Below are 24,851 nucleotides of genomic sequence, written 5' to 3'. Positions count from 1 at the left end.
ACCAGCAGAAAGGACCCACTGGGTTAGACAGTACAGCTCGAGGCTAAGTCCAGGTCTGCGAGGGGGAAGCACTATTTCAGTACCAGCTCCACACAGACCAGCCAGTGGCTGGTTCCCGTCACTTACACTTGCAGACTTGGTCATCCCACAAGCAAGCACAAATCCTCTCAGCTGGAGAACCAAAAATCTGAACTGGGGAATCCCAAGCACTTTATTTTTGTTTGGTTGCTTGTTTCAGAGGAAGATTTCAAACCCAGAGCTTAATGCATTACATGCTGGACACTCAAATGTTTGTGAAAGGAAGAGAGAGAAGTAATAAGTATTAGAGGCCTTTCCTCTAAAGCAAGATGCTCTAGGACCTATTATTTCTATTAGAAGTTAGGTATTTTATTTTGTGTCTAATTAGTACTTTTGGCCCATTATCACTGGTGAACACAGGCTCCATCCATAGCAGAGAATAGACACAGAGAAATTACACAGAAGATTTCAAAGCACTTTGAGGACAAGGAGGATCAGATTCAGTGTGGATGCCAGCAAAACTTGCTCTCAGATATGCAGGGAGATAAGTACAAAACTACATAGCATATTATATCACCTTGGCCAATTAATAACTAGGCTCCAAGTAGTGAGACCATTGCAGAGCATTGGTTAGTGTCCAGCAAAAGATGGGGGAGAAAGAAGTGCATGCAGCTCTGCTGAGCCCAGGGCCCAGGGATGTCCAGTGGAGTCATCTATGAGAAGCGGCCTGAGACATCCTGGGGAAGGGGCCTGGCCCGCCAACGCATGGGGCCAGCATGTGAGTGGCAGCACTTCTGAATGGACTTGTTTGTTTCCAGACAACGTCCTGCCCTTGGAGAATGCCTGGCTTCCCTGGCAGCTGCCATTCCAGTGGCATTCCTGGAGCCCACCCTTAACCGCTACAATCCGCTCTCCGTCTTCAACACCAAAACCCCCAGGGAGAGATCTAGTAAGTATCTTTGCACAGATCATCAGCCCGTGTGCTGGGAGGAGAGCCCAGGAAGGAAGGCCATGCAGGCAGGGGGCGGTGGCCTGCAGCACTGCTGCTTGACATGCTCTGAGGGGCCAGAGGTCAGGGCTGGATGTGTTGCATGTCTCCATCTTGCTGGGAAAATGAGCATGGGCAAGTCCTTTGTTACTGTTAGACTTTGGTTTCTTCCTCCGTAAAATGAGGAACCTGAAACCTCGGGTTCTCTTGTCTGCCCTGGGTCTTCTCCTCCTGCCCCCTGGGGATGTGATGACTTGCTCGGTTTCTCTCCAGGGTCAGCAGAAGGGCAGGTCTGCACTAATAACCTATTATGCTCTTCATGTCCAAGGAGAGACTGTTTCCAAGGATGATGACCACACGTTCTCCATCTGCACAGAGAATAAAACATAGGAAAACACCAGAGGGAAGTGAAATGACACAAGAACAGAGCATTGTTCTAAGTTCTAAGATAGCAGTCGGCAAACTATGATGATGAGCCCACTGCCTGATTTTGCAAATAACCTTTTCTTGGAGCAGGTCACACCCACTTGTTTAGATGTTGCTGTGGCTGCTTTAGCACTATGTTGGGAAGGAAAAATAATCTTCCCTCTACCCTGCATTGTTCTTGGCTAAAACCCCTGTAGAAAAGACAGGTTAACAAGAGAAAAATAAAACCATTTTAATCACATACATATGTACGTGTGCCCCACAGAGATGTGAGATTGGAAAGGTAGCCCGAGGATTGAGCCTTAAACACTGTCTGGGCTAAGGAAAGGGCAAAGGCATGGGCCGTGGAAGGGAAGGAGGCAGTCAGGAAGGGGAGAAGAGGAGCTGTTTGTAAACAAAGGTTGCCAGGCCATTCAGATGTCTCTCAGATGAAACAGTCCTGCTGGGTAAGAGCTCTCTTCCCGGTAGACTGCCTTTCTATTGTAAATCCCTTTTATAAATGTAGAGTTTTTTGACAAAAGAGTAACTTCTAATCCTTCCTCAGAGATTCCGTATGCTGTTTCTTAAAAGTAATCAGCTCAAAATAATCGCTGTGCCAAAGAGGCGTATTTGCAGTGGCACATTCTGCTTCCCTTCCACTCCAGCGGCAGAGCTGAGTCATGGCAGCAGAGACTGTCTGGCCTGAGATGCCTAAAATATTTATGCTCTGGCCCCTTACAGAAAAGGTTTTCCACCCCCTATCCTAGAAGAACTTAGAACTGGAATGCTAGGCAGGTTGTAAACCTGCTCCTGGAGGGTGGAAGGGGAGTCCTCCCATTTGGATGAATTGTGATCCCACTGATGGGCAGTGGAATAGAGGAGCTTCACACAGAAACCTTGAATCAACTAGAAAGAACTACAGTGATTCAGTGTAACATGAAACAAAAAGTAACATGAAGCAAAAATTACCACACCGTGGGCCTAATCAATATCAAGAAAAACCATGCCTGGCCAGAGTTATTCCGTGCATCAAAGGGCCATCTGTTCTTTTTCTTGTCAGGGCACATACCCTGGTTGTAGGTTCGATCCCTCATAGGGGTGTGCGGGAGGCGGCTGATCAATGTTTCTTTCTATCTTTCTCTCCCTTCCTCTTGCTGTAAAATCAATAAAAACATAATAAAAAAAACATAATTTTAAAAAAAAACGTAGTAAACCATTTCAAACCAGAACCATCCTATTCAGTACCAATATTTCCTTAAAATATTGATATACCAGACCAACAGGTGATAGACAGCATAGCGATTCTATTTGGTTTGGACCCTCTTCTCAAGCTGCTATGAGATCCTAAGGGAGGGAGTGCTAAGAGAGTACAGGTTCATGCTCCACTCTTTACCACCAGTCTCCCTATCCAAGAATGCAGAGTGCTCAGCCAAGGTGGGTTTATCCCCATTTGCTTTTTCTATTTCAGATAAAAGGAACACCTTGCCCTCAGAAATGATCACCAGGATGGTTTAGATAAGGTCCCTTTATAAAACTCTTTTCCTGAGCAAGAATACAATGGAGACTGGTGTTCTCAGGGCTGGTGAAGAAAGAAACACTGCTGAGGTGCCTCCACTTTCCAAAGTCTCTGATGAAATTTCCAAGTTAATTCCCTTCAGCCTCATCTCACCCTCTCTCTCCTTTCTTGGACTAGCAAAAATATGTTTCAACCTTGGGTTTTTTCCACCCTGTCATGATTCTAAATGAGTCACATCTTGCAGCTGAGTGGGAGCTGAGCAACTGAGTGGCTTTAGTAACGTTGAGAAGGGCTGTGACATCTGTAGGCAAATGCCAGACCAAGAGTTGCTCCCCAGTTCCAAAGAGACATGGGCCCAGTCACGACTGTGCTGGACATTTATACATTCATTCTGCTCCAACTTTGACTCAAGAAATAGCACACCTTTGTCTCAGTATCACCAATATGTTGGGAAAGAGAGAGACCTATTCTGCTCTTGAACGCATAGAGTCACAGCAGCAGACAAAGTGAGAGCTTGACAAATAGATGGAGGAAACCTAGATTGGCTTTGGGAGGGAGGGGAACAGCTCTGTCCCATTGTTCTCCTTCTCAAGAGCTATTTGAAAAATGTTGCTTCTTATTTTACATACCACTACATTGATTTGATAAGACACGTTCATAAATAAAAAATAAGTACCCGTCATTGCTTACTCACAAGGAAGAAAAGAGACAAGGTTGTGATTAGAGATGACACAGTTCTTCATCCATCAGTGACACACTGTGGGACTCAGTACCCAAGTCCCCTGAGCCCATGTTTTTCAGCATTCAGTTAATCAAAGAGTGAATGCTGATCACGTGTATGGCTCTTGAAAAGTAGACTGTGCGTGAATGTGTATTATGGGGTAACCAAGTTTGCCTGGAGTCAGAGAATGAGTGATGGCCTAACAGACTCTATGGAAGTAGACTTCATTCATTATATAAAGTGGACGGCTAAAGGGATCAAGAAGGGGCAGGAATGTATAGGGTGACAAATGAGGTGAGTCTTCAGTTTAGAAATACAATATGAACTGATTTATCAAGTCTTCAGTCAATTGGACATCTCTATTAATTGATAGTTAGTATTCTTCCAGCAGTTACTCATATTAGTAATTCTCCTACCCTACAAGATCCTGGTGCATTTTCTGACTCATCCAAACATTATAAAGAGAAGCCTAGAAAAGGTTTAATACTATTATGTGCCAGTTATTCAAAACTAGATAAAATCTTTGGTTATGTGTGGCAGTGGTCTATTAATCAGAACATTAGATTGGCCAAAACATCCTAATCACCAGCCAGTTTACTTTGTACACTCTAATTGGGATAATCAACCAGAGGAAGGAGGTCCAGTTTCCATGGAAGCTCTGCCTCCACTCCAAAGAGGTGAAGCTCTCTGCTGCCCTCTTCTTGAGGGAAGAGCTGCTCAGTGAAGAATATACAACTTTAGAATCTAACTCAGTGGTTCTCAAACTCCAGCGTACATCAGAATCCCTCGGAGGGCTGGTTAGAATGAAGCTTGCTGAGTCCAGCCCATAGAGTTTCTAACCCAGCGGGTCTGAACTCAGAAGGTCCTATCACTACTTTGCTGCTGCTGGTGATGGGATGACTTCACTTTGGGAACCACTGATGTAGAACAGCGATTTTCAACCGGTGTTTTGCAAGAATTTTTAAAACATGCAATACCTAACTATTTAGTCAGGGGCACTGACCTCTTTTCCCTTGGATTGTCAAATAAAAACATAACAATAGCCAACACAACAATAGCCATCGGTGTGAATGAATCAAAATTAAACCTATGTTTTGTCAGACCACACAACAATAGCCATCTGGTGTGAATGAATAAAAATTAAACCTATGTTTTGTCAGACCAGCAAAAATGTATATTTTTGGTGTGCTGCTGAATTTTAGTAATCAGTTTATGTGTGCCATGAGCTACGAAAGGTTAAAAATTGTTGATCTAGAAGATGAAAGGGCAGTGGTTCAAATGATCCTCCGTAACAGTCTTGTGTCTGATTCTGACGAGACCCCGCTAAGGCTGTTTTTCAGGTAGATAACTCAGCAGCATTCATTCTGTGGTTTTATATGGCATTTGAAGTACAAAACACCATCTGAATCTCAAATGTTTCCTCTACTCAAGAGCCAATTACATATAACTTTTAAAGGTCATTATAATGACTCCAGTGCAGAAACCTCAAGCAACTCTGTGTTTTCCTTAAGGGAAAAAAAAAGTATTCCTGTTGAGGTATTGTCTACATGCCATTTAAACACACACACACACACACACACACACACACACACACACGAGCCTTCTTATTTACAATTTTACAGCAAACAACTGTAAGCTTCAGTTGCACTGTGGTGGTTGGCATTGCTCTGTGTGCAGAGCGGGAGGTAGACCGTTTGACTCCTCTGTCTTTACCTCTTTATTCTGACACTGTTTGTGTAAAATTATTTTGTTTGTGAGAGTCTCCCTAGGCCCCCATGTTGAGGTCACCCCTGATTGTTGTTGTTCTGCTAAAAGATAGAGGCTAGACTTGTTCTCTGAAAAAGCCTGGGTGGGCAGGGGACCATGATTGGCCCAAGGAATTCCCTTCCACTGTAAATCACGGGAGGCCAGGAGTCTTTGGCTTTCATGTGGTTAATTATTTTGAATGGTCTGGATTTTAAAGAATATTGGTCCACTCCTAGCTTCCAAGGCAGAGAGATCCTTAGCCTGCAACTTACCAAAGGCCATAGTGATAACAACAGAAAGTCGTCCTAGGGAAAGCGTGTTGGGACCTCATGGGACTGATCCGTAGCAGGGAGCTCCCCGGGGTCCACCGCGTTGCCACATGCCATCCAGCAGAACCACCTGTCTCAGCTACAGATTCACTCACTCCACGGTAGCCAGGGTTGTTATTTTGTATGTCTGCTCTAGGCAGTATGATCACAAGGGAAATCAAAACAGTCCCTTTCAACCAGCCAGTATTTCTAAAAGCCAAAGAATTTGCCTTGGCCCCTTACTCATGAACCCTTCAGCTCCTGTGGACCCAAGGTCTGAAGCAGACCCCCAACCAGCAGCAACACCAATAGCAGAGGGCCTGCAGGCATAACCCACTTCGCTGAACATAAACTTCTATTTGAAGGCTTCTGCTTTGTCCTGAGAAATTCATGAGAACTTTACTTCTAGTATCAAAAATCATCTCCTCAAATCTTCTAGTGCCGTGGTCGGCAAACTGCGGCTCGCGAGCCACATGCGGCTCTTTGGCCCCTTGAGTGTGGCTCTTCCACAAAATACCACGTGCGGGCGCGCATACAGTGCGATTGAAACTTTGTGGCCCATGTGCAGAAGTCGGTTTTCAGCCAGGGAAAGTATATTTTGAAGAAGTACTGTTGATATTTGGCTCTGTTGACTAATGAGTTTGACGACCCCTGTTTAGTGGAACTCATGCTCTGGGAAAATGCTCCACAATTTCCTGTGGCTTCTCAGACTTCCTCGCCACTGTGGTGCCTGATGCTTTGGCCCAGTGTGAGAAGTTTGGCCTTTGGGTGGCATGTACCCACCTCCAGGCCCAGGTGGACTCTGTGGGGAGCAGTAAGATAAAGGGATGCACCTGTAGAGCTTTGGGCTTGTGCTTCTTCCCCAACCAGCCGTGTCCCTCACTCAGCACCCTTTTTGTCTTCTGGCCTGTCAGAAACCTCAGGATGCTTCCAGTCTCCCTTCCCAGTTTTGGGGGAAAGTGTCCTTTTCCTTACAGAGAACAGGACAGCTAGCCCCTGGCTGCTTCTTGTGTTGGCTCCTCTTGTATAAGATAACCTTTAATGTGGAACTCTGTTGCCACTTCATCCCATCTGTCCTTGTTCAGCAAAGTGACTGCAGTCATTCAGTGTGAGGAAAGGGCAGGGCTATTCATTGTTCCTTGCACATATGCCTGCAGGAACAAAAAGGCTTAAGTGATTGACAGGTCACCTCAGGTCAATTGTAAATGCAGAAATCAACTCATGTGCAATGTTTCTTTCCCAAAATTTCCAACTGGATGGAACGTGTTGTTGTCTCTGGTCCCGCTGAGGCAACATGTGATGAGGTTTCCTTTCCTTTTCTAAGCAGTGCAGATGCCATCCCGGTGATTGAACCACGAGTTGGCAACCAAACACCCATTAGTGGCTTTTCTCTAACTAGACCCGCCTTCCCTGCAGTGCACGCACTCAGGACAGAATGGAGAGGCCCAGAGACTGGCTTGGTCACAGAGAGGTCTTGGGAAATGCCCCTCAGCTGGGTCCCTGTTATGCTCCTTTAACCTTCTGTTTAAGTGCTTCAAGCTGAGTGTGACATGTGGGAGGATAACCCAGCCTCTGGAAGCTGCAGTCTTCAGCTGACAGAAGCTCCACATCCAGGGCTCCTTCATGCAAGGCTCTGGGGTGAAAACTCACACCTACTGACCAAAGGGAGGGTGGGACAGAGGAGAGAAGGTTGCACCATTGTGCTTTTGAATTATTGTCCCTTTGTTCTTCCTGTATGCTCTCGGCCAGTTCTGGGGGTGCCAGACACAGTGGAAGAGATGTGTCCTGACATCCCCCCGCTGGAACGCCTCATGAAGGAAATCCACCACCTAGCCGAGTCCGGAGCCCGGTACACAGAGATGCCCCATGTCATCGAGGTGATCCTGCCCATGCTCTGCAACTACCTGTCCTACTGGTGGGAGCAGGGGCCTGAGCACCTGCCCCCCAGCACAGGGCCCTGGTGCACCAAAGTCACCTCGGAACACCTCAGCGTCATCCTGGGCAACATCCTGAAAATCATCAACAACAACCTGGGCATCGATGAGGCCTCCTGGATGAAGCGCATCGCAGGTACCACAGATGCCTTTCTCCCCAGCCCAGCTCAGGGACCAAGATGCCTAGAGCCTCTTTTCACCTCTTAGACTCTCTTTAAACTGTTCTCCCTACCCACCTCTGTTACTTAACAGTAAAAAGAATCGACTTATTAGAGTTTCTTGGAGCAAATGCTCCTGCCCCGCTCCCCAGCTAGTCCAGGCCTCTGAGACCTTCTTGATAAACTCTACCTGATGCACATGATCCTGGCTTTATTTGCTTTTGGTGCTTAAGAATCCCCTTTGCTCTTCTGGTAATAATTGTCCCTATTTTCTTGGTAAGTGATCCTTTGCATTCTCCACATCTATAAAATTCACTGCCATCTGGGCCGTGCTGTAAGTTTCTGGCAGTTGTATCTTACTTTATGCTTTCTTGGACACTCTCTAATGTAGGTTCACAGTCATATCACTTTGTTTTGGGGTGATTTTTTTTTGGTGGGGGGTAGTTGTGTTCCTCTGGAACTCCTTACATTCAGTAGGCTCTTGATAAATGGTGTTAGCTGATTTTCTGTTCCTAGAGCAACCTCAAAGAAAGGAAAGACTTAGAAAACGAATAACCATTCTTTCCACAGTCAGGAAACCATGAGTATTTAGTGTTCTCTGTGTCAAAGTAGAGTCTGAAGAGTTAGAAAAGTCTTTGCTTTGGATGGACCCATAGTTTAGATAGAGGAGTCCACCAGAACAGCTTCACCCAGATAATCTCCTGGACGGTGACACACGGTGGCTGAGTCCCAAGGAGTATCAGCCTAACTCTGGGTATTTCCCTTCCCAGATAAATCAGTAGGCATTCCTCTGCATGACCAAGGAAGAAAAGTTTCTACCTCCTTCTTTTCTAAGGAATGAACTGAGATCAAAATTATAAATATTTGGGTGCTAATGGCTACTAGATAGTAGAGATAGGCTTCTATGGACATGAATAAATAAAGCTGGCATTCCTTTCTTATCTGTTAGCCCAAGAATATTGTTAACCCTGAGGCATTTGTTAATGAGCTCTTATTTGTAAATCTGGATTAAGGGAAGGAAGGAGATAAAGGAACGGCTCCCTTAGCCCCCTAGAGGAGCAGAGAGAAAAGAGGTCACAGCAAGAGAGGCACTGATGGGAATGGAACTTGGCCTTTTATTCCACAGATGAATTAATTCTACCATCAGGCCACTTAATTCCTGGTACCTGAACAAAATCAATTTTAAATAGTAACCCCCAAATCACCCACATCTGGAATAGCCATTCTAATTATAGCTCAAGGCAGAAAGGCACCTCTGTGTGGGATGAGGTGTGGGGTGAAATCCAAGCCATCACGGCTCTGAGTTCCGACTTCTTGGTTAATGCATCTCAGCAGAGAGCTACTGTCACTTTCTCTTTCCAAAATGGTCTTCTTTATGAAATTAAAAAATAAGACAAAATAAGATTTTTTAAATGCTGAAAAGTAGGCTGTTTTCAGTTAAAATGCCCTAAGCTAAAGAAACTTTGAAATATACATTAACATTGTCAACAGTTCATGACTCATTCATTTCATTCCACTTTTTAAATATAATCACTCAGGTTTTGCTCTTTATAATGAATTGAACCAATAGGATATTCCATTTAAGAAATAGGGTGAGACATAAAGTTTTTATCTTTCTCATTAAGAAGGTCAGGATGATAGTCCCAAATCCCACTGAGGCTTGTTTCTGCTCTTTGGGTTTGTTTGTTTGTTTGTTGTTGTTTTTTGCATAGGTCCATGATACTTTTTTTAAATTTTTTTATTGATTAAGTTATTACATATGTGTCCTTATCCCTACGTTACCCCCTATTGTTCCTGCTCTTTGACTTCTAATGGCCACCTCTCCCTCTCAGCTCATTATTACTGATAATAGTTTGTTTGCCTTCCTCAGGGTCCGGGGGAGCCTCCAGGCATTGGGCTGATAGTTCTCAAGTCTTGGGTGCTGAGAACTGTGGTTGGGTTAATGTATTTTTAGCAACAGATTTTTCTATAAAATAACCAGAAAGCATAGTGTCCAGTACCTACTCTTGGCTTGGCACAGTGCTGGTTATTATGAACAAAATGCTTTGTTCAATGAGTTTATAATTTAGCTAGTGAGCCAAAACCAGCATGAACATACTATAAAATGATTCAAGATAGCTGTTAGGAAGAACTAGGAGGAGTGAACAGGTGCCACCCTGAGTTGATGGGTTTTTCAGAGCCTCAACCTCTCAGTGTCACTTCTTTCCTTTCATCAATTGTCATACTATGTGAAATGAGGGGGAGGCCCTTTGTTTGCAAACGCAGTGTACGCCCAGCCAATCATCAGCAAAGCCAGGCCTGACCTGCTCAGAAGCCACTTCATCCCAACTCTGGAGAAGCTGAAGAAAAAGGCTGTCAAGACTGTGCAGGAGGAAGAACAGCTGAAAGCTGACAGCAAAGGGGACACTCAGGAGGCGGAGCTCCTCATCCTGGATGAGTTCGCAGTCCTCTGCAGAGACCTCTACGCCTTCTACCCCATGCTCATCCGCTACGTGGACAACAACAGGTACGAAGGAGGCCTGGGGAGCATATCCACAGGGAGGAAGGTGGTATTTGGTTGTGTTAAAGTGATAGAGGGAGGTCACAGCAGCCTCCACCAGCTCCCTCCCCCAATAATCCCTAGTGTGAGACCTCCGAGCGATGCTTTCCTTGACCAGTGATTCTATATGGTCAGTGGCACGGCCACCCCTTCCATCCTCAAATACCACAGGTGAGAGGGAGTTGGTGGAATAAGGGCAGCAGTGACCCACTCCTGCCCTTCTGCTGTTCTGTCACACATTCATTCAGTAGATATGAATTCATTCAGTAGACTGTTGGCATTGGGGAACAGGATGAACAAAACAAATGAAGATGTCTGGTGTAGGGAGCTTTCATTCTGGGAGAGGAGTGGGGTATGCAGACAATAAACAAAATAAGTACTTATATAATTATCTATACTTACTTTTATATTTAAATATACACTTTACTTATAAAAGTAATCTGCTCAAAGCAGGGTAAGGGGAATTAGGAGTGCCAGGGTAGGGTGGAGTTGCTGTTGTAAACAGAACATTACTGAGAAAGCGACATATGAGCAAACACCTAAAGAGATGAAGTTAGGAACCCTGCAGGTCTGGGAAGAGTGTTCCAGGAAGAGAGAACATCTGGTGCAGGCCCTGAGGAAGGAGTGTGTTTGGAATGTTCAAGGGATCACAAGGAGACTAGTGTAGCTGGGGAAGAGTGAGGGGTGCAGAGAGTGTAGATGTCAGAGAGGCAACATGAGTCAGGGCCTTGGAGGCCACTGTGAAGACTGGCTTTTACTCTGAGTGAGATGAGAAGTTGGTGGAGGTTTTGAGCTCATCTGTGATGTGATCTGACTCATTATTTGAACACTATGGTGAGGGATGGAAGCAAATAAGAAAGTGAGGAGACCAGTTGGGAGGCTCACAATGATCCAATCAAGAGCTGATAGAGACAGAGCAGACAAGAGGTTGCCAGACTGGAGGGGGTTTGGAGGAGGAGGGTGGAATGGGGAACAACTGCATAATGGGATTGGGGTTTCCTTTTAGAGTCCTGAAAATATTTTAGAAATAGTAGCCCAACATTGTGAATGTACTACTTGTCAGTAATGGCCAATTTTATGTTTTATGTATTTTACCACAATTAAAAAGAGGTGGGCTAGAAGGGGTTAATGGGGGGGTGGGGGGAGGCAATACTTTCAACAATAAAGATTTAATTTAAAAAATGAAAAAGAAAAAAAAGTTGATGTTGGCTGAGGCCAGCATGGTAATAACGAAGATTGACAGAAAGTATCAGATTCTGGGTCTATTATGAAGTAGAGCCCTCGGGACTTCCAGATTAGGAATGAAAGAAAAGAGGAGAGTCAAGTCAAAGATGATTCTGGCAAATGGAAGGATGGGATTTTTATCAGCTGAGTTGAGGAAGATTGTAGGTACAGAAGATGTTTAGGGGAAGATCAGGACCCCGCTTTTGGACATGTTAAACCTGAGTTGTCTAATCAATATAGAAAGAACAGTGTTGAGTGGGCAGTTGAATATGAGTGCAGAGTTCAGGAGAGGGATCTGGTGTAGATATAGGAATTTAGGAGTCATCAGCATATTGGCATGTAGTCTTTAAGAACCATGAGACTGGATGAGATAAAGGATTGAAGGGGAGAGAGTTCTAAGGACTCAGCCCTTGTGCTCTCCAACATGAAGAAGTCAGACAGAGGAGGAGGAACCAGTACCTGAGACTAAGAGGGAGTAACCAATGAGACAGGAGGAAACCAACAGAATGATGTGTCCTGGGTGCCAACTTTATAAGGCATTTCCAGTAGGAAAGAATGATGAGTGAAGTTTATTGGTGACCTTGACCGGAGCAGTTTCAGTGGAGCAATGGAGATGAAAGCCTCTTTGGAGTGGACTAGAAGAGAATGGAAGGAAAGGATTTAGAGACAGCAATACAGACAACTTGTTCAAGGAGTTTTATTATAAAGGAGGACAGAGAAATGGGATGGTAGCTGGAGACAGAAGTAGAGTCAAGAGAAGAGTTTTTAAGATGAGAGACTAGTCAGCTTGCTTCTTTGCTAATGGGAATAATCCAGTAGAGAAGAGGAAATTGATCAGAGTGAGAGAGGATTTCTTTTTATTTTATTTATTTATTAAATTGTTTGGGGTGATTTTGGCCAACATGAACATATAGGTTTCATGTGTGCGTTTCTATGTTACAAGATCTGTTTCTAAAGCAATGCCCCTTAAACAGGCAAATGATCAGCCTCAGATAGTTCATTCACAACAGCAGGCAGGAAGGCAGAATTATTATAAAGGCAGTGTTTATTAAAGTGCATTTCATTTTTAAAGCAGCTATCAGCTGTTAAAGTGTATATACATTTATGGGGGGACACCCTGTATATGGATGGGTAGAATCTGTAGGAATCCCTTCCTGATTGCTTCTGTCCTCGGTGAAGTAGGAAGCAAGATGATCAGCTAAGAGTGAGGATGGGGAGAAGTTGCTTAGAGATTTGAGGAGTAAGAAGAAGATATAAGACAGTGGCCAGGGAGAGGTGGGAGAGCAGATGGACCAGAGAAGTGTGGTATGATGCCAAGTAGCATTAAGGGCCCCACTTGAGATCCATGATTATGAATTTAAAGTCTTTTTCTCCAGTCAATTCTGCTGCCAAGTTTTGGCTCAGAGTAGGAAGAGAGGTTGATTTGATCAGGGTTGGAAGTTTGCAAAGTGAGTATGACAAAGAAAAAAATGGGTTAGGGAGTCTAGGGTATATGTAAAGTAGTGATTATAAAGATTGACTATGGAATTTAAAGTGAATGATGAGGGAAATGAGCACATAGGAGACTAATGACCATAAACAGGAAAAGGAACAAAGTATTGTTGGTCCTAGTGGGAGTCAAAGACCAAATAGATCTTTTTTATTATACCACACCCTTTAACGCTTGCAGGCCTAAAATACAAATTTGGGGAAGCTTGATTTTAAAATACCTCATTGTAGATAGTGAAAAGCCTAAGGAATATTTGAGGGAACATTCCTAACATTTTGAGTGGTATGCCATTCTGTCATGGGCAGGAAATAGGCCTGAATATACCCATTTTAGAATTTATTTTATAAGGCAAATTGTATGTACTATTTAAAATAATTTAAGATTACTTATATTTAGCATTTCAAAATAAATACCTTACACACACACACACACACACACACACACACACACACACACACACTGTGTGTATGTGTGTACATAAAATCCCTTACCTATCTATGGGACATTTGACTCACTTTCTCAAAAGAAATCCTGCTTTGAGAGTCATCATTTTAGTCACTTCTGATTAACATATTATGTTAACAGTTTAGGGAAGGAATTTGTCAGAGTTTGAGGTGAAAACAAAAATGAAAGCAGAGTAAGGTTGCTCCAAGAATAGCTCTTTAATGCCACTTGTCACTATTGAGGATCAAGACTGAAGATAGAGTGTGCTCCGCCTGCACCGTGTTTGACAGTGCTAAAAATGGCAATGTCAGAGAGTCTTTGAGATCATCATTAATTCATTCATCCCTGCTTTTCAACCCGTTCTTCCCTGAACACCAGGGAGCATCATGGTCATCTGAGCCTGGCTTGGAAATGCCTCCTTCTATGTGTGTGCCTTTACCTTTTTCAAGTCCTTTCTTCACCCCAAAGAATTAGCTGGCTTGGAATTCTGGAATGGTGGAGTTGGTAGGAATATTTGAGGTCTCTTCAACCACCCTCTAACTGGATGAATAAATACCCACTTCCTTTTTCCAGCAGTGCATTTCCTGTCTCTGATTATCCTCTATGGCTATACACAATAGGCACACCTCTGTAAAAAAGCTCAAATCTGTAATTCTTACCATTGGCTCTGATCTTGCTCTTTGGAGGCACACAAAACTAATGACAATCTCTCTTGTGGCAGCTCTTCAAATATTGAAAGGCGCCATCTTCTCTTCTCCTCCTCCCTGTGTTTCCTCGTTACATTAGACCTTTGTACTTCCTTCAGCCCTGGCATGGCAATGTTTCAAGTTTCTTCACCATCTACAACACTCTTCTGAAGAGAAGCTTCCGTGCGTCGGTGTTCAGCCTGAGGCTGACCCAGAACAAGCAGGAATTCCAAGTGTGGTGTGGGGTGGTCAGAGCAGGGCAAAGCAGCTCTCCATCTCCTCCTCCAGAAGATACTAGGTCAGCATAGGTCCAGGACAATCTCTCTACAAGACACACTGGCTTGACTCACTTTCTCAAAAAGTGCAACTCCCTGGAAATCAGAAGCAATCATAACATGGAAGCAAACAACTTTAAATAGTGTGATTTTGGAGAAAACCCATCTCTCGGCCTGTTGAAGAGAACCCTGTGTGGTGACTGCTTCAGGCTGTGTCTTCCACTGGAGGCTCAGGAATAAGGCTGAGAGATGCTCCTACCTCTAAATCAGACAACCTGACCATGAACATAGGAGCATGGCTTTCCTTTCTTTCAAAATCTGATCACTTATCTTTTGAGAATGGAAGTCAGACTCTCCTTACTCTTGCCATCATCCAAGAGTTTATTATTGTGCTTCTTTTCTCCATTAATATGCTCATTAATTTTATCCACTTGGGTTGCTTCAGCCATCACCCCCACTGATCATTACCTCTAAACCCAACCTTCTTCCCACCTACAGCCTTGCATTTTCCCATGGCCCTTTGGCAGCATGCAGTGCAGATAAAGAGACTCAGGAATCAGTTAAGTGCCTCTAAAAGGATCAAGTGTCTGGATATTAAGAGAGGTCATGAATTCTGTGGAAGACTGGGAGTAGGGGAAGATGAGCCTGGTACATCATGTGAGGGGAAGAAAGGCTTTGGGAAAGTAGGAGAGGCGAGGTCAGGATCTTCTCATCAGCAAACCATCTTAATCTGGCTTGAGAGAGGTGCAGTGAGTTTGTGAACATGGGGGAAGACATTTAATTAGATATTCTTCATGCATACCCACCACTCTAAACCTGGTGAAAGGAGTTCACCAGAAATAAAAAGTAAAGATTTGCCTCTTAGAAGAAGAGTGATGAAAACAAAATTCATTCAGCAGAAACTGCTTTCCCATATGAAGGCAAAGGGATCAAAATCGTCTTCTTTCTCCTGGGAGGAAATGTTGACCTAAGGTTGTTTTCAGTGCTGCTGTTACACTGCCTGTGGCTGTACTTTTCGTTGGTGGGAGAGAATATGACTCTCATCGCTTCCCTCTCAGAGCACAGTGCAAACCTATAAAGCTTGTTTAAACCAAAACACTAAAGAATGAACAGCTGCCAGTTTTGATCAAACTTGACACTCGACCATGAAAAAGTGCTCCTGAAAAATCAATATGAAAGAAATCAAAAAGCATTATCGATCTCAAGCCTCAAGTTTGGATTGCATTTGGCTTCCGCTAATGGATATATGATTACAGTGGCCTAAACAAAGTAGAAGTTAACTCTCACATATAAAAGAAGTGCAGAGGTACCCAACCCAGGATTAGTGTGGTGCTGCTTACTGGAGACCCTCCATGCTTTGTCTTTCTATCCTTAACATTGGCTTCCATCTTCAAAGTTACTTTATAGTGCAAAATGCCAATTAGAACCATCATATTATCATTCCAGACAGGAAGCAGGAAGGCAAAAAGGCACCTTCAGCTATCTGATCCCTTTTTAGAAAGCTTTTCTAGAAGGCTCATCCAACAACTACCACTTCCAGTTCAATGATCAGAACTTAGTCACATGGTGATCCCTCAGGGGAAGCTGGGTAATGTGACCTTCAGCGGGGACACAGTGCCAACCTGAATAAAATGGGGTGTTTTTTTCCTATGAAGGGAAGAGACTGAGTAAATAGTGTCTGCCACATAAAGAAGAGAATAGTTGGAAAAGAAAACAAGAAGGATTAGATAAGAACATCTGTGAGGCTGGAACTCAAGGCAATAAGGAATTCAGGAGATGAGAGAGGGACCCAAAAGTGGTCTTGGCCTCATAGTCTTCACCTTTCTTCCTTAGCCTGGTGCGTGCTCTCTGTGAATGTGAAGAATGTAAGGCTGCTCAGGGCAATTCATTCTGATGTCTCAGGTCTTAGGGAACTGGCTTTTGATAGCTATTATCCTGCATGCACCAGGGGACATTGCGTTTTTCAGGCCATCCGTGAAAGCCAAAGTTTCCTTTAAGAAAGGTGATAGACAATTTAATTTCTATATCACTCTCTACAGATATTTGAAAATGCCAGCTCACTCAGCCCTTTCAAAATATAATTTAACTCAAATGTGTAAGATACTTAGGGGAAAGAGAACTTTTAGAAGTTGACTGAATTCTACTGCATTTTAACCTTCTTGCTGCTACTGTGTTTGTTTTTTTAAATAAATGAAGCTGGTTTTGTTAAACCTGTTTTGTGTGTGTGTGTGTGTGTGTGTGTGTGTGTGTGTGTGTGTGTGTGTTTTAAAGAAATGGGTAATGTCCATTTATGTGGAGTTTCCAAACCATTTCTGAGGGCATAGGAGATATTTGGTCTCTGCCAAGCACTTCAGTCAACAGTGAAAAACATATTGTCTTACAAATATTATTCATAAAACTGGCTTTGTAAGGAAAAGGGATGAGGCCTGAACTGTTTGTAAAATGCTCAGCGTTTCAGAGGCTTGACAATGATAAGTGTAAATGACAAGACTAGATGGCATAACGACCAAGACTTTCCTGGTTTTGCCTGCCTTATGTATTAAAGGGCATTTGTCCCAAAACTTAGAATGTAACCTTAATCACTTCATCAGTTTAAAGAAGAAAAAAACTATCTTTGACCATTTTGAAATGTTCATTTCTGACATCTGTTTGCTAAAATAATCCTTGAATCCTTTGGAAACAATGGAAATGATTATTGTAAGTCCTCTAAAATATCTACAATACATGTCTATATCTAAGCATGGGAGGGGTATATTGATAGCCTTCTTATAGGAATACAGTTTTATCTGGATAAATGTGTGCATCCAATGTCCAATGAGTATGATTATTTTAATTAGTACTGAATTTCATATGCATATTCCTTTACTTTTCAACTCAGATCCAACTGGCTCAAAAGCCCCGATGCTGATTCTGACCAGCTCTTCCGCATGGTGGCAGAGGTCTTCATCCTGTGGTGCAAGTCTCACGTAAGGACTCCTGGGCCCTGGGCTTAGAGACAGCATGAAAGGTATAGGCCTCAGGGAACTGTCTTGTAATGTTTGCTTTTTTATTCCCCCCCAAACCCCACTTAGAACTTCAAGAGAGAAGAGCAAAATTTTGTGATTCAGAATGAAATTAATAATTTGGCATTTTTAACTGGAGACAGCAAAAGCAAGATGTCAAAAGTAAGTTCTTAGAAATCAATTCCAAAGACTTTTCAATCTTCACCTAAGCTATGTATCTCTGATATATGAAGGAATCCACTCCATACAGCATTTAAGTCAAACCAACAATCTCCATTGTTGTTTCTTTGAGAATGAACAGAAGAAACTGTTCTCAAATAAGCATAGTCATCACATTTTTATGAATAAATAGCTGCTTGTATGTCCAAAAGTTTATGTTTCAAGGCTTGCCTAAGGCATTTGAGAGGCCGCTAAAACAAACCTGCTGTCATTAGTTTTAAAATAGAACTACTTCCTGTGTGGTGATGTTGCAAAAATACAGATGCCTAGAGTCACCTTCTGATTAGAAAATTACTCTGCTTTGAGGATTTCATTAGTACAGATTCTTACAGTATACTTGTTTTCCTCCTATCTGGAACATCCAGTAGCTGCTTTCTTTCAACTGTGCTGACCTCTTAATGCCTTCTGTTTATTTTCCACATGAGTTGCATTCAGAAACCAAGACATTTGTCCATCTTCCTGCAGGAAATGTTTAAAAGGGCATACCAGATATCTGTCTGACAAAAAAAAAAAAAAGTTACATAGAGGGAGGACTATAGCAGAAATATGGGAAGGGAAAGTGGCCTCCAGGTCCTTCTAGGTCAGCTCTACACAGAGAGGCTTTGCTATTTTGAGTGGAGAGAATTCTGAGACACGCTCCTTCAGGTGTACATACAAAAGCCAGGCTTACTTAAATGGGATGTTTTGTTACCAGCTGTTATGGCTTACCTGTTCTCTCTTCCCTTGAGAAGCATGCCTCAATGAGTATTGACTATGTATGTCAAGTATAAGTGACATGTCACAGCTGGGATGTGTGTCTCTCTCATTGCTGGTACAGTGCTGACTTAGAGGACTATGAAGGTGGAGTGTGCATGGGGACCCCTCAAACGTGAAAATCAGTTCTGGAAAGATGGGTTTGTAGTGTAGTTCTTAGGGCTTATTCCAAATAATCTTTTGAGATGGGAGATCTATGTAGTTGGAGTTGCAGACAAGGGGCAGGTGGGACACCAAAAATCAGCACTCATATCTCCACCATGTTTGGCTAGCTCTGATCAACTCAGGCACTCTGAACTTCCCGCCCTTCTATCATTTAGCTATGTTGACACTGATACTTCTTCCAGCATCCAAAAAATGCTTCTTGAAGTTTTGAATCTGATCTACACTTTTCTATAAAGTTTGATAAATAAAATTGTGTACATGCAAAGTGGAGCAATCAGGAGTATATATTCACATTCAAGAGGAATCTTAGGAACTTTACCTATGGTGGATCCTTTTGAGCTTTATATTATTTATTTAATTTTCAAAATTTTATTTTGCATTCAACTTTTAGCAAACACATCTGCTGCTCCTGTCAGGTATATAGGATATTTCAGACTCTGATCCCTGGACATTTATCTTAAGTTCCCTTTGAAGGGTCTTCTTACAGCTACCACAAGCTCTCCTTTACCCTGCCTACCTAAATAAGTCCCGGGCAGATTCCATGCTACCTTCAACTTGAAGTATATCCATTGACTCAGGAATGAACCAGCTAGAATTCATTGTCATCATCAGTGATGACAGCAAAGCAGTGGAAATGACTCTGATACAAGGATTCAGATCCCAGAGGAGCAGAAATGGCAAAGACATCTCAACCTTCTGGTGCTGAGTAGATACTTGGGGTCCTTGGGTTTACACTTGGAAAGAGATAAGGTGAAAAGAATTGACATTTCACAACTAACCTACTAACAAACTAACCTGAAATCATGTTCATTCACATCACTGTATGAGGAAAAGGGTATGTTTGTCTTGTCAGAGAATGGTCATATTCAGAATCTTTGCATCTCCCCTGTTGATAAGGTTAGTCTATAGGAGCAAACACTTTCACTTCATTCCCATTGACATTGCATGCCAGTTTTTTCTGAGCCACATGGGATGAAATCAAAGTTATAGTGTAATGGATATGAGGACCCTCCCTAGATATTAAATAATATTTGCCATGTTTCTCGGGGCAACAAATATTAATATTGTTTCTTTTACATATGTTGAGACACAAAATGTGATAGTAAATAGGACTAGAAACTAAAAGTAAGTTAAGTCTGACCTTTGGCCCAACAGTTGACTGGGGTTATGGCCTTGCCTCATTCACTTACCTCCTCTGGGCCCCAATTTATTTGACTCCCTGCAGCTCTACTAGGATGTTTTGTTTAAAAGTCAATTTCAAATTGCATCTGTAGGAAAAAAAATAATATTACATATGTGCAGGGCACTTTTTCAGAGAGATACATGCCTCCAACACAGCAACTCATAGTCATTACTATTGTTTTTTGGATGTAGAATTACATATTGAGAAGCCAAAGAGGGGGGATATTCTTTCGTATTATCAATTGAATTCTCATTGCCTTTGCCTCCCTGAGATGAGAGGTTCTCCCTACTATCTGATCTGAGTGGTCACTTGTCAACTGTGCTTGCTTTTATCTCCACTCGTAATTGAATTCGGGTGTGTAAGTGGAATTGGCCGCAGTGCACATGGCAGCCATTGTACTGGAATGCTGCATGTCCACACACTGCACTCGCCATTGCGAATAGAAGGGAAGCAGAGAAAAATATACAGTGGGCCACCCTTCTCAGACGTGGTTAACTGAGGTCAGTTCAAAGATGTGTGAGTTCTCTGGAGGCTAAAGCAGATTTGTTTTTGAGAGCTCATTGTATATTTTGTTAATATAACACCAGTTTGCAAATGTATGTTAAGCTAAACATAACGAAGCTGAGCACATGTTTTTTTGTTTTGTTTTGTTTTGTTTTGTTTTTAAACTGGTTTTGTTTTCTGCAAAAAATGGCAGCAGCTTCCTCGGAGGGCAATGGTAAGTTAGAACACATTTAGCCCAAGAAATGCCAGTTCCTTGACCAAGATTATAAACAATGAAAGAATTGTGATGCAGGACATATTGGAGTGACTCATTGTTTAAAGCCACTCCACCCCATAAGTAGTTTCAGTGTACTGTAAAAGGACAGGGAATAGTTTAGAAGATGTCTGTTTTTTAAGGGTATTCAGAATTGTGTGTGTTTCTTCTTACTCCAATATCCCCTATTATTCATTCTTTTCTTCTCTTCTCTATTCTTCTCTCTCTCTCAATCTCAATCTCTCTATCTCTCTCATTCCCTCCAGCCCCCCAACTTTTTGTTTTTATTTTTATTTCTTTTGTTCTTGTACATCTGCAGCTTGAGTGCTCTCTATCTCCTTCTCCCTCTCTCCTTCTCTCCCTCTCTTTTCTCCCTCTCCTTTCTCCCTCTCTCTACCCCCTTTCCTTCTTCAGCTCCTTCATCCCTTAAAAGTCTGTGATTTTTTTTCCTTAAGTTCACACATAAAATCATCTTAAACTACTGGGGGAAATTTGAAGTTATAGAAATTCATAAATTTTTGTTTAGAAAATAAAAAGCTTTAGGCAACTTTTTTTAAAAAACCTATTTCCAGTATTAGCAAAAGTGCATTGAGTTAACTAATCTTAGCAACATGTGAAGAAAAGAATAAAATGAGAACCTGTAGGGTGTGGGAGGCTTTGACCTAAGGTATATAAAGGTCACAGCACAAGAAGGGAAGTGCTCCATCCTTCAGGCTGTGGAGTGATTCTGAACCACCTGTGATACTCCTAGAGTCCTTTTTTAAAAAGCAAACTTTTAGCAGAAGCACACCCATCACCCTTGAGCGCAGGTCTGACCCCTCTCTTTTTCTTCTTCTTTTTTTAAATTAATTTTTAAAATTCTAGTTGACATATAATATTAGTTTCAGGTATACAACATAGTAATTAGACATTTACATATTTTGGTAACCACAGATCTGCTAGAGGTGATAGTGTGGGTGGAAGGAAGAAAAACAAAATGGGGTCATTGGTTACATGACAGATTGTCTGCAGCTCACCCAGGTGAAAGTAAGGGGGAGCGGGAAAGACTTTAGGTCTAAAGCATTTATCTGGAGACCTGGGTGTGAATGTCACACACTCTGGAAGGCTGGTCTCTGAGATGATCTTGGCCCCGGGGGTGCATTGCCTGGTCTGGGTATAAGTCTTTATGGCCAAATTAACCTCCATCCTAATCTCCCATTCACTCTACATGCCATGTTCAACTGGCTCCCAGAGCGGTTGAGTTTCTGTTGTGTTGGCTGAGGAACTGGGGCTCAGAAGCTATGACTAACATGTGGTACCTTATGCCTTGGACCCCTGCTTTTACTGACTGACTCTTCTCCTTGTTTCTTTTCTTTTGTCTTTCCACACAGGCCATGCAAGTAAAGGTACAGGTCAAATGCATGACGTGTCTTTTCTGTCCTAGTATTAGAGGTCTCAGGCTCTGGCCACCCTCTGCCCTGTGATCACCAGCGGGGGGTGGTACGCGATGGATGTTCTCACTGGAGGTCCCCAGGCCTGCTCCAGGGAAGACAACTGCCTGTCAAAGAGTGAATGTAGGCCTACCCACCCTGGAATGGGGAAGCCAGGGAAGCCAGCCAAGCCTCGCCCTAACCTACCCGAGGTCTCCTTGCTAGCTCTGCTCCCTTCCTAAGCTGCCACTCTGCGGCCAGCATGCTAACAAGGATAGGGATACTGACAGGGCTTGAGACCTGGGAGATGCTACCCTGTTGTGCCCTGCAGAGTCAGAATCCCACGTACTGTGTGGTCCCAGCCCTTCACACTGTACGTTCCTGCCTCTTGTTGCAAGGTTCCCATGATTCAAAGAGGGTTTTCCAAGGACTAAGCTCCAGGATTTGAAATCGGCAGATAACCATGAATTTTTGCATAAAATGTATATATGGTGTAATAAACCTTAAGACAATTTTCCAGTGACCCATACAGGTTCTTGCTTGGAAATATTTCTCTATCTCTTCATTAATGTGTATCTGCTGTCATTGTCCCCAAGCACTCTCCCTAAGGAATGTGGAGAGGGGTGTGCAGGAACTGGGCCCCGGGTAGCTCTTAGTTAGAAAGGGGAAAGGGAGCCGTGGACAGATAGCTGGGGTCTACATATTGACTCAGATGCTACTTGTTTTGTGACCTTGCAAAAATCACTTCACTTTCTGAGCATCATGTTCTCATCAATAAAACCGACTTGTTTCTCTTAGAGTTGTTGGGAGGATTAGAAATGTCTTATTTCAGTAGCAGGCACATTGGAGTCACATCATATAAGCAGCATAAACTGCTGATCATAAACTGCTGGGACTGGTGAGATAAAATAGAGTGAGCAATAAACTAAATTGTGAATCAAATGCACATCGTTACATTTTGCACATTTACTGTATTGTAAACAGCATGCTGCGAGTTATCTTTTAAATTTATAAGATGTACAGGGTGTCTCATAGTTTATATACTTAAAACTGGGTTGTATCCTTCATGAATGATTTGAAGCATTTTCAAGGGTAATTTAGACTGTAAATGAGTTTAGCCTTAGCTGCAACCTTTAGAATTCTGCACCGGAGGTAGAACATGACGGAACCTTGCAAGCGCTCGGAAAGTGATAGCGAGGACTCCTGTGGTCCTGTGTGAGCCAGCTTTCTGTCCATGTTCTGGAACACAAGAAGCCGCTGCTGCTTAGCCTCATTTCTTCCTCCCGCTCATATTTCTCACTGGCACCTCCCACTGCGGTCCGGGTTTGGCCTGCTGCTTTGGAGCACCCGGCCCACGGTGGCCCTGCAGCCAGTAGAATTCCCTCACTGGTCAGGGGCTGTGCAACGGTTTCTGTGATATAACCACCTGAAGGTGCAGCCGCCACGAGCTGGGTGACAGAAATCGCATCATTTTACGAGTGTCTATTAATAATTATGAACCTCTTTCACACTTTGGAAAGTAATTTAAAGAGATCCTCCCAAGGCACTGTTCATGCTGACCCCCCTCTTCTCTCTGAAAGGCAATCCTGTATGAAATGAACTCTGCTCCAGCCCAGGGTCCCAGGTCTTAGACACCAGTTCTAGGGTTGGCATCTGGTCTCTGCCCTGCTCCCAGGGCCCTGGGGCTCAGTGTACATTGCAGGGCCACCACCTCATTGCTGCAGATACTCTGTGGGCGCCTCATGAAGCAAAGCTTTGGTGAGCACCAGTTTGCTCTCCCTCAGTGTCCCTGACTTCATTTTCTGCTTCTGATTCTCCCTCCCCCACCCCTCTCACCCCCAAACACACACACACACACACACACACACACACACACACTCTTACACTTTCAGCAGGTGCCCATTAGCTGAGGCAGGGTCCTGCGAGTAAGGTCCCGCCTGGGAAGCTTTGCTCTTGCAGAGCCTGACAAGGCGGTCACCGCAGTGCCTTGTCTGACTGAGCAGCCTCCACCCCACCACCCTGTTTTGTAGACGCTGAGGGTCCTGGGTTGGTTGCCTCAGCCAGTGCACTGGACTCTTCTCTGAAACTCACTGTTTCCTTGGATGAACGCTCCCTGTGAGGGGTGAGACAGTGTGAGGCAGAGTCATTTGGCCAGTTCTCAAATCATTTTTTAAAAACACCAGTTTATTTGTTCATTCAGCCCAGAAGTGAGTGAGCAGAGGCCGTCGGTGTCTGTGGTGTGTGTGGTCCTGTGGTCCTGTGAGCATGCGCACAAGGAGGGGGCTCGGGGTTTTACGGCCACCTGGTTGGCTGTTGAACACACTCCTTTTACTGTCCTTCTACTGTACTGAGGCCCTGCCTGTACTGATGGGGCCACAAGCAGGCAGGCTGCCCCGAGGTGAGGCCGTTCCCTTCAGGCTCACTGAGCCCCTCTGTTATGTCACCCTCGTCTCCTAGTCTGGAGGGCAGGACCAGGAGCGGAAGAAGACGAAGCGGAGGGGAGACTTGTATTCCATCCAGACCTCCCTCATCGTGGCTGCGCTCAAGAAAATGTTGCCTATTGGTCTGAATATGTGCACCCCGGGCGACCAGGAGCTAATCTCCCTCGCGAAATCGCGATACAGCTGTGTAAGTGCCCGTCTGCCGTGGCCGAGCATGTAAGGCAGGTGGTGGGAACAGGCGCTCCATCCTTCTCGGGGTGGAGGGTGGGAGCAGATGGACAGAATCCAAGGTGCACAGAGGCAGCACGCCCTCATTGTTGGCGCTGGTTCGGGAGTTAGCATGTTCCCTTTGGAACAAGCCTGTCACTTCTCTTCTTTTGTTCTTGTAATAAAGATCCCAGCAGAACTCGCCTTTGGCTGTCTATACGTCCTGCACCCTACCTTTCATTTGCATAGTGACCTCTGGGAATG

General features: G+C 43.7%; 1 protein-coding gene across 1 annotated transcript in view; it reads left to right on the top strand.

Moving 5' to 3' along the window:
• The window catches only part of RYR3 (ryanodine receptor 3), a 380,950-nt gene that overhangs the window by 303,996 nt on the left and 52,103 nt on the right, over positions 1 to 24,851 (top strand). The window contains exons 65-71 of the mRNA XM_014532943.1: positions 837 to 967; positions 7,452 to 7,772; positions 10,060 to 10,300; positions 17,330 to 17,417; positions 17,523 to 17,615; positions 21,901 to 21,915; positions 24,397 to 24,567. Coding sequence (XP_014388429.1) covers positions 837 to 967; positions 7,452 to 7,772; positions 10,060 to 10,300; positions 17,330 to 17,417; positions 17,523 to 17,615; positions 21,901 to 21,915; positions 24,397 to 24,567 — 1,060 coding nt within the window. The remainder of the gene's footprint in view (positions 1 to 836; positions 968 to 7,451; positions 7,773 to 10,059; positions 10,301 to 17,329; positions 17,418 to 17,522; positions 17,616 to 21,900; positions 21,916 to 24,396; positions 24,568 to 24,851) is intronic.

Source organism: Myotis brandtii, unplaced genomic scaffold (genome assembly GCF_000412655.1).
Source record: "Myotis brandtii unplaced genomic scaffold, ASM41265v1 scaffold927, whole genome shotgun sequence".
In the NCBI taxonomy this organism is placed as follows: Eukaryota; Metazoa; Chordata; class Mammalia; order Chiroptera; family Vespertilionidae; genus Myotis; species Myotis brandtii.
This window is presented reverse-complemented; position numbering and strand designations above follow the sequence as displayed.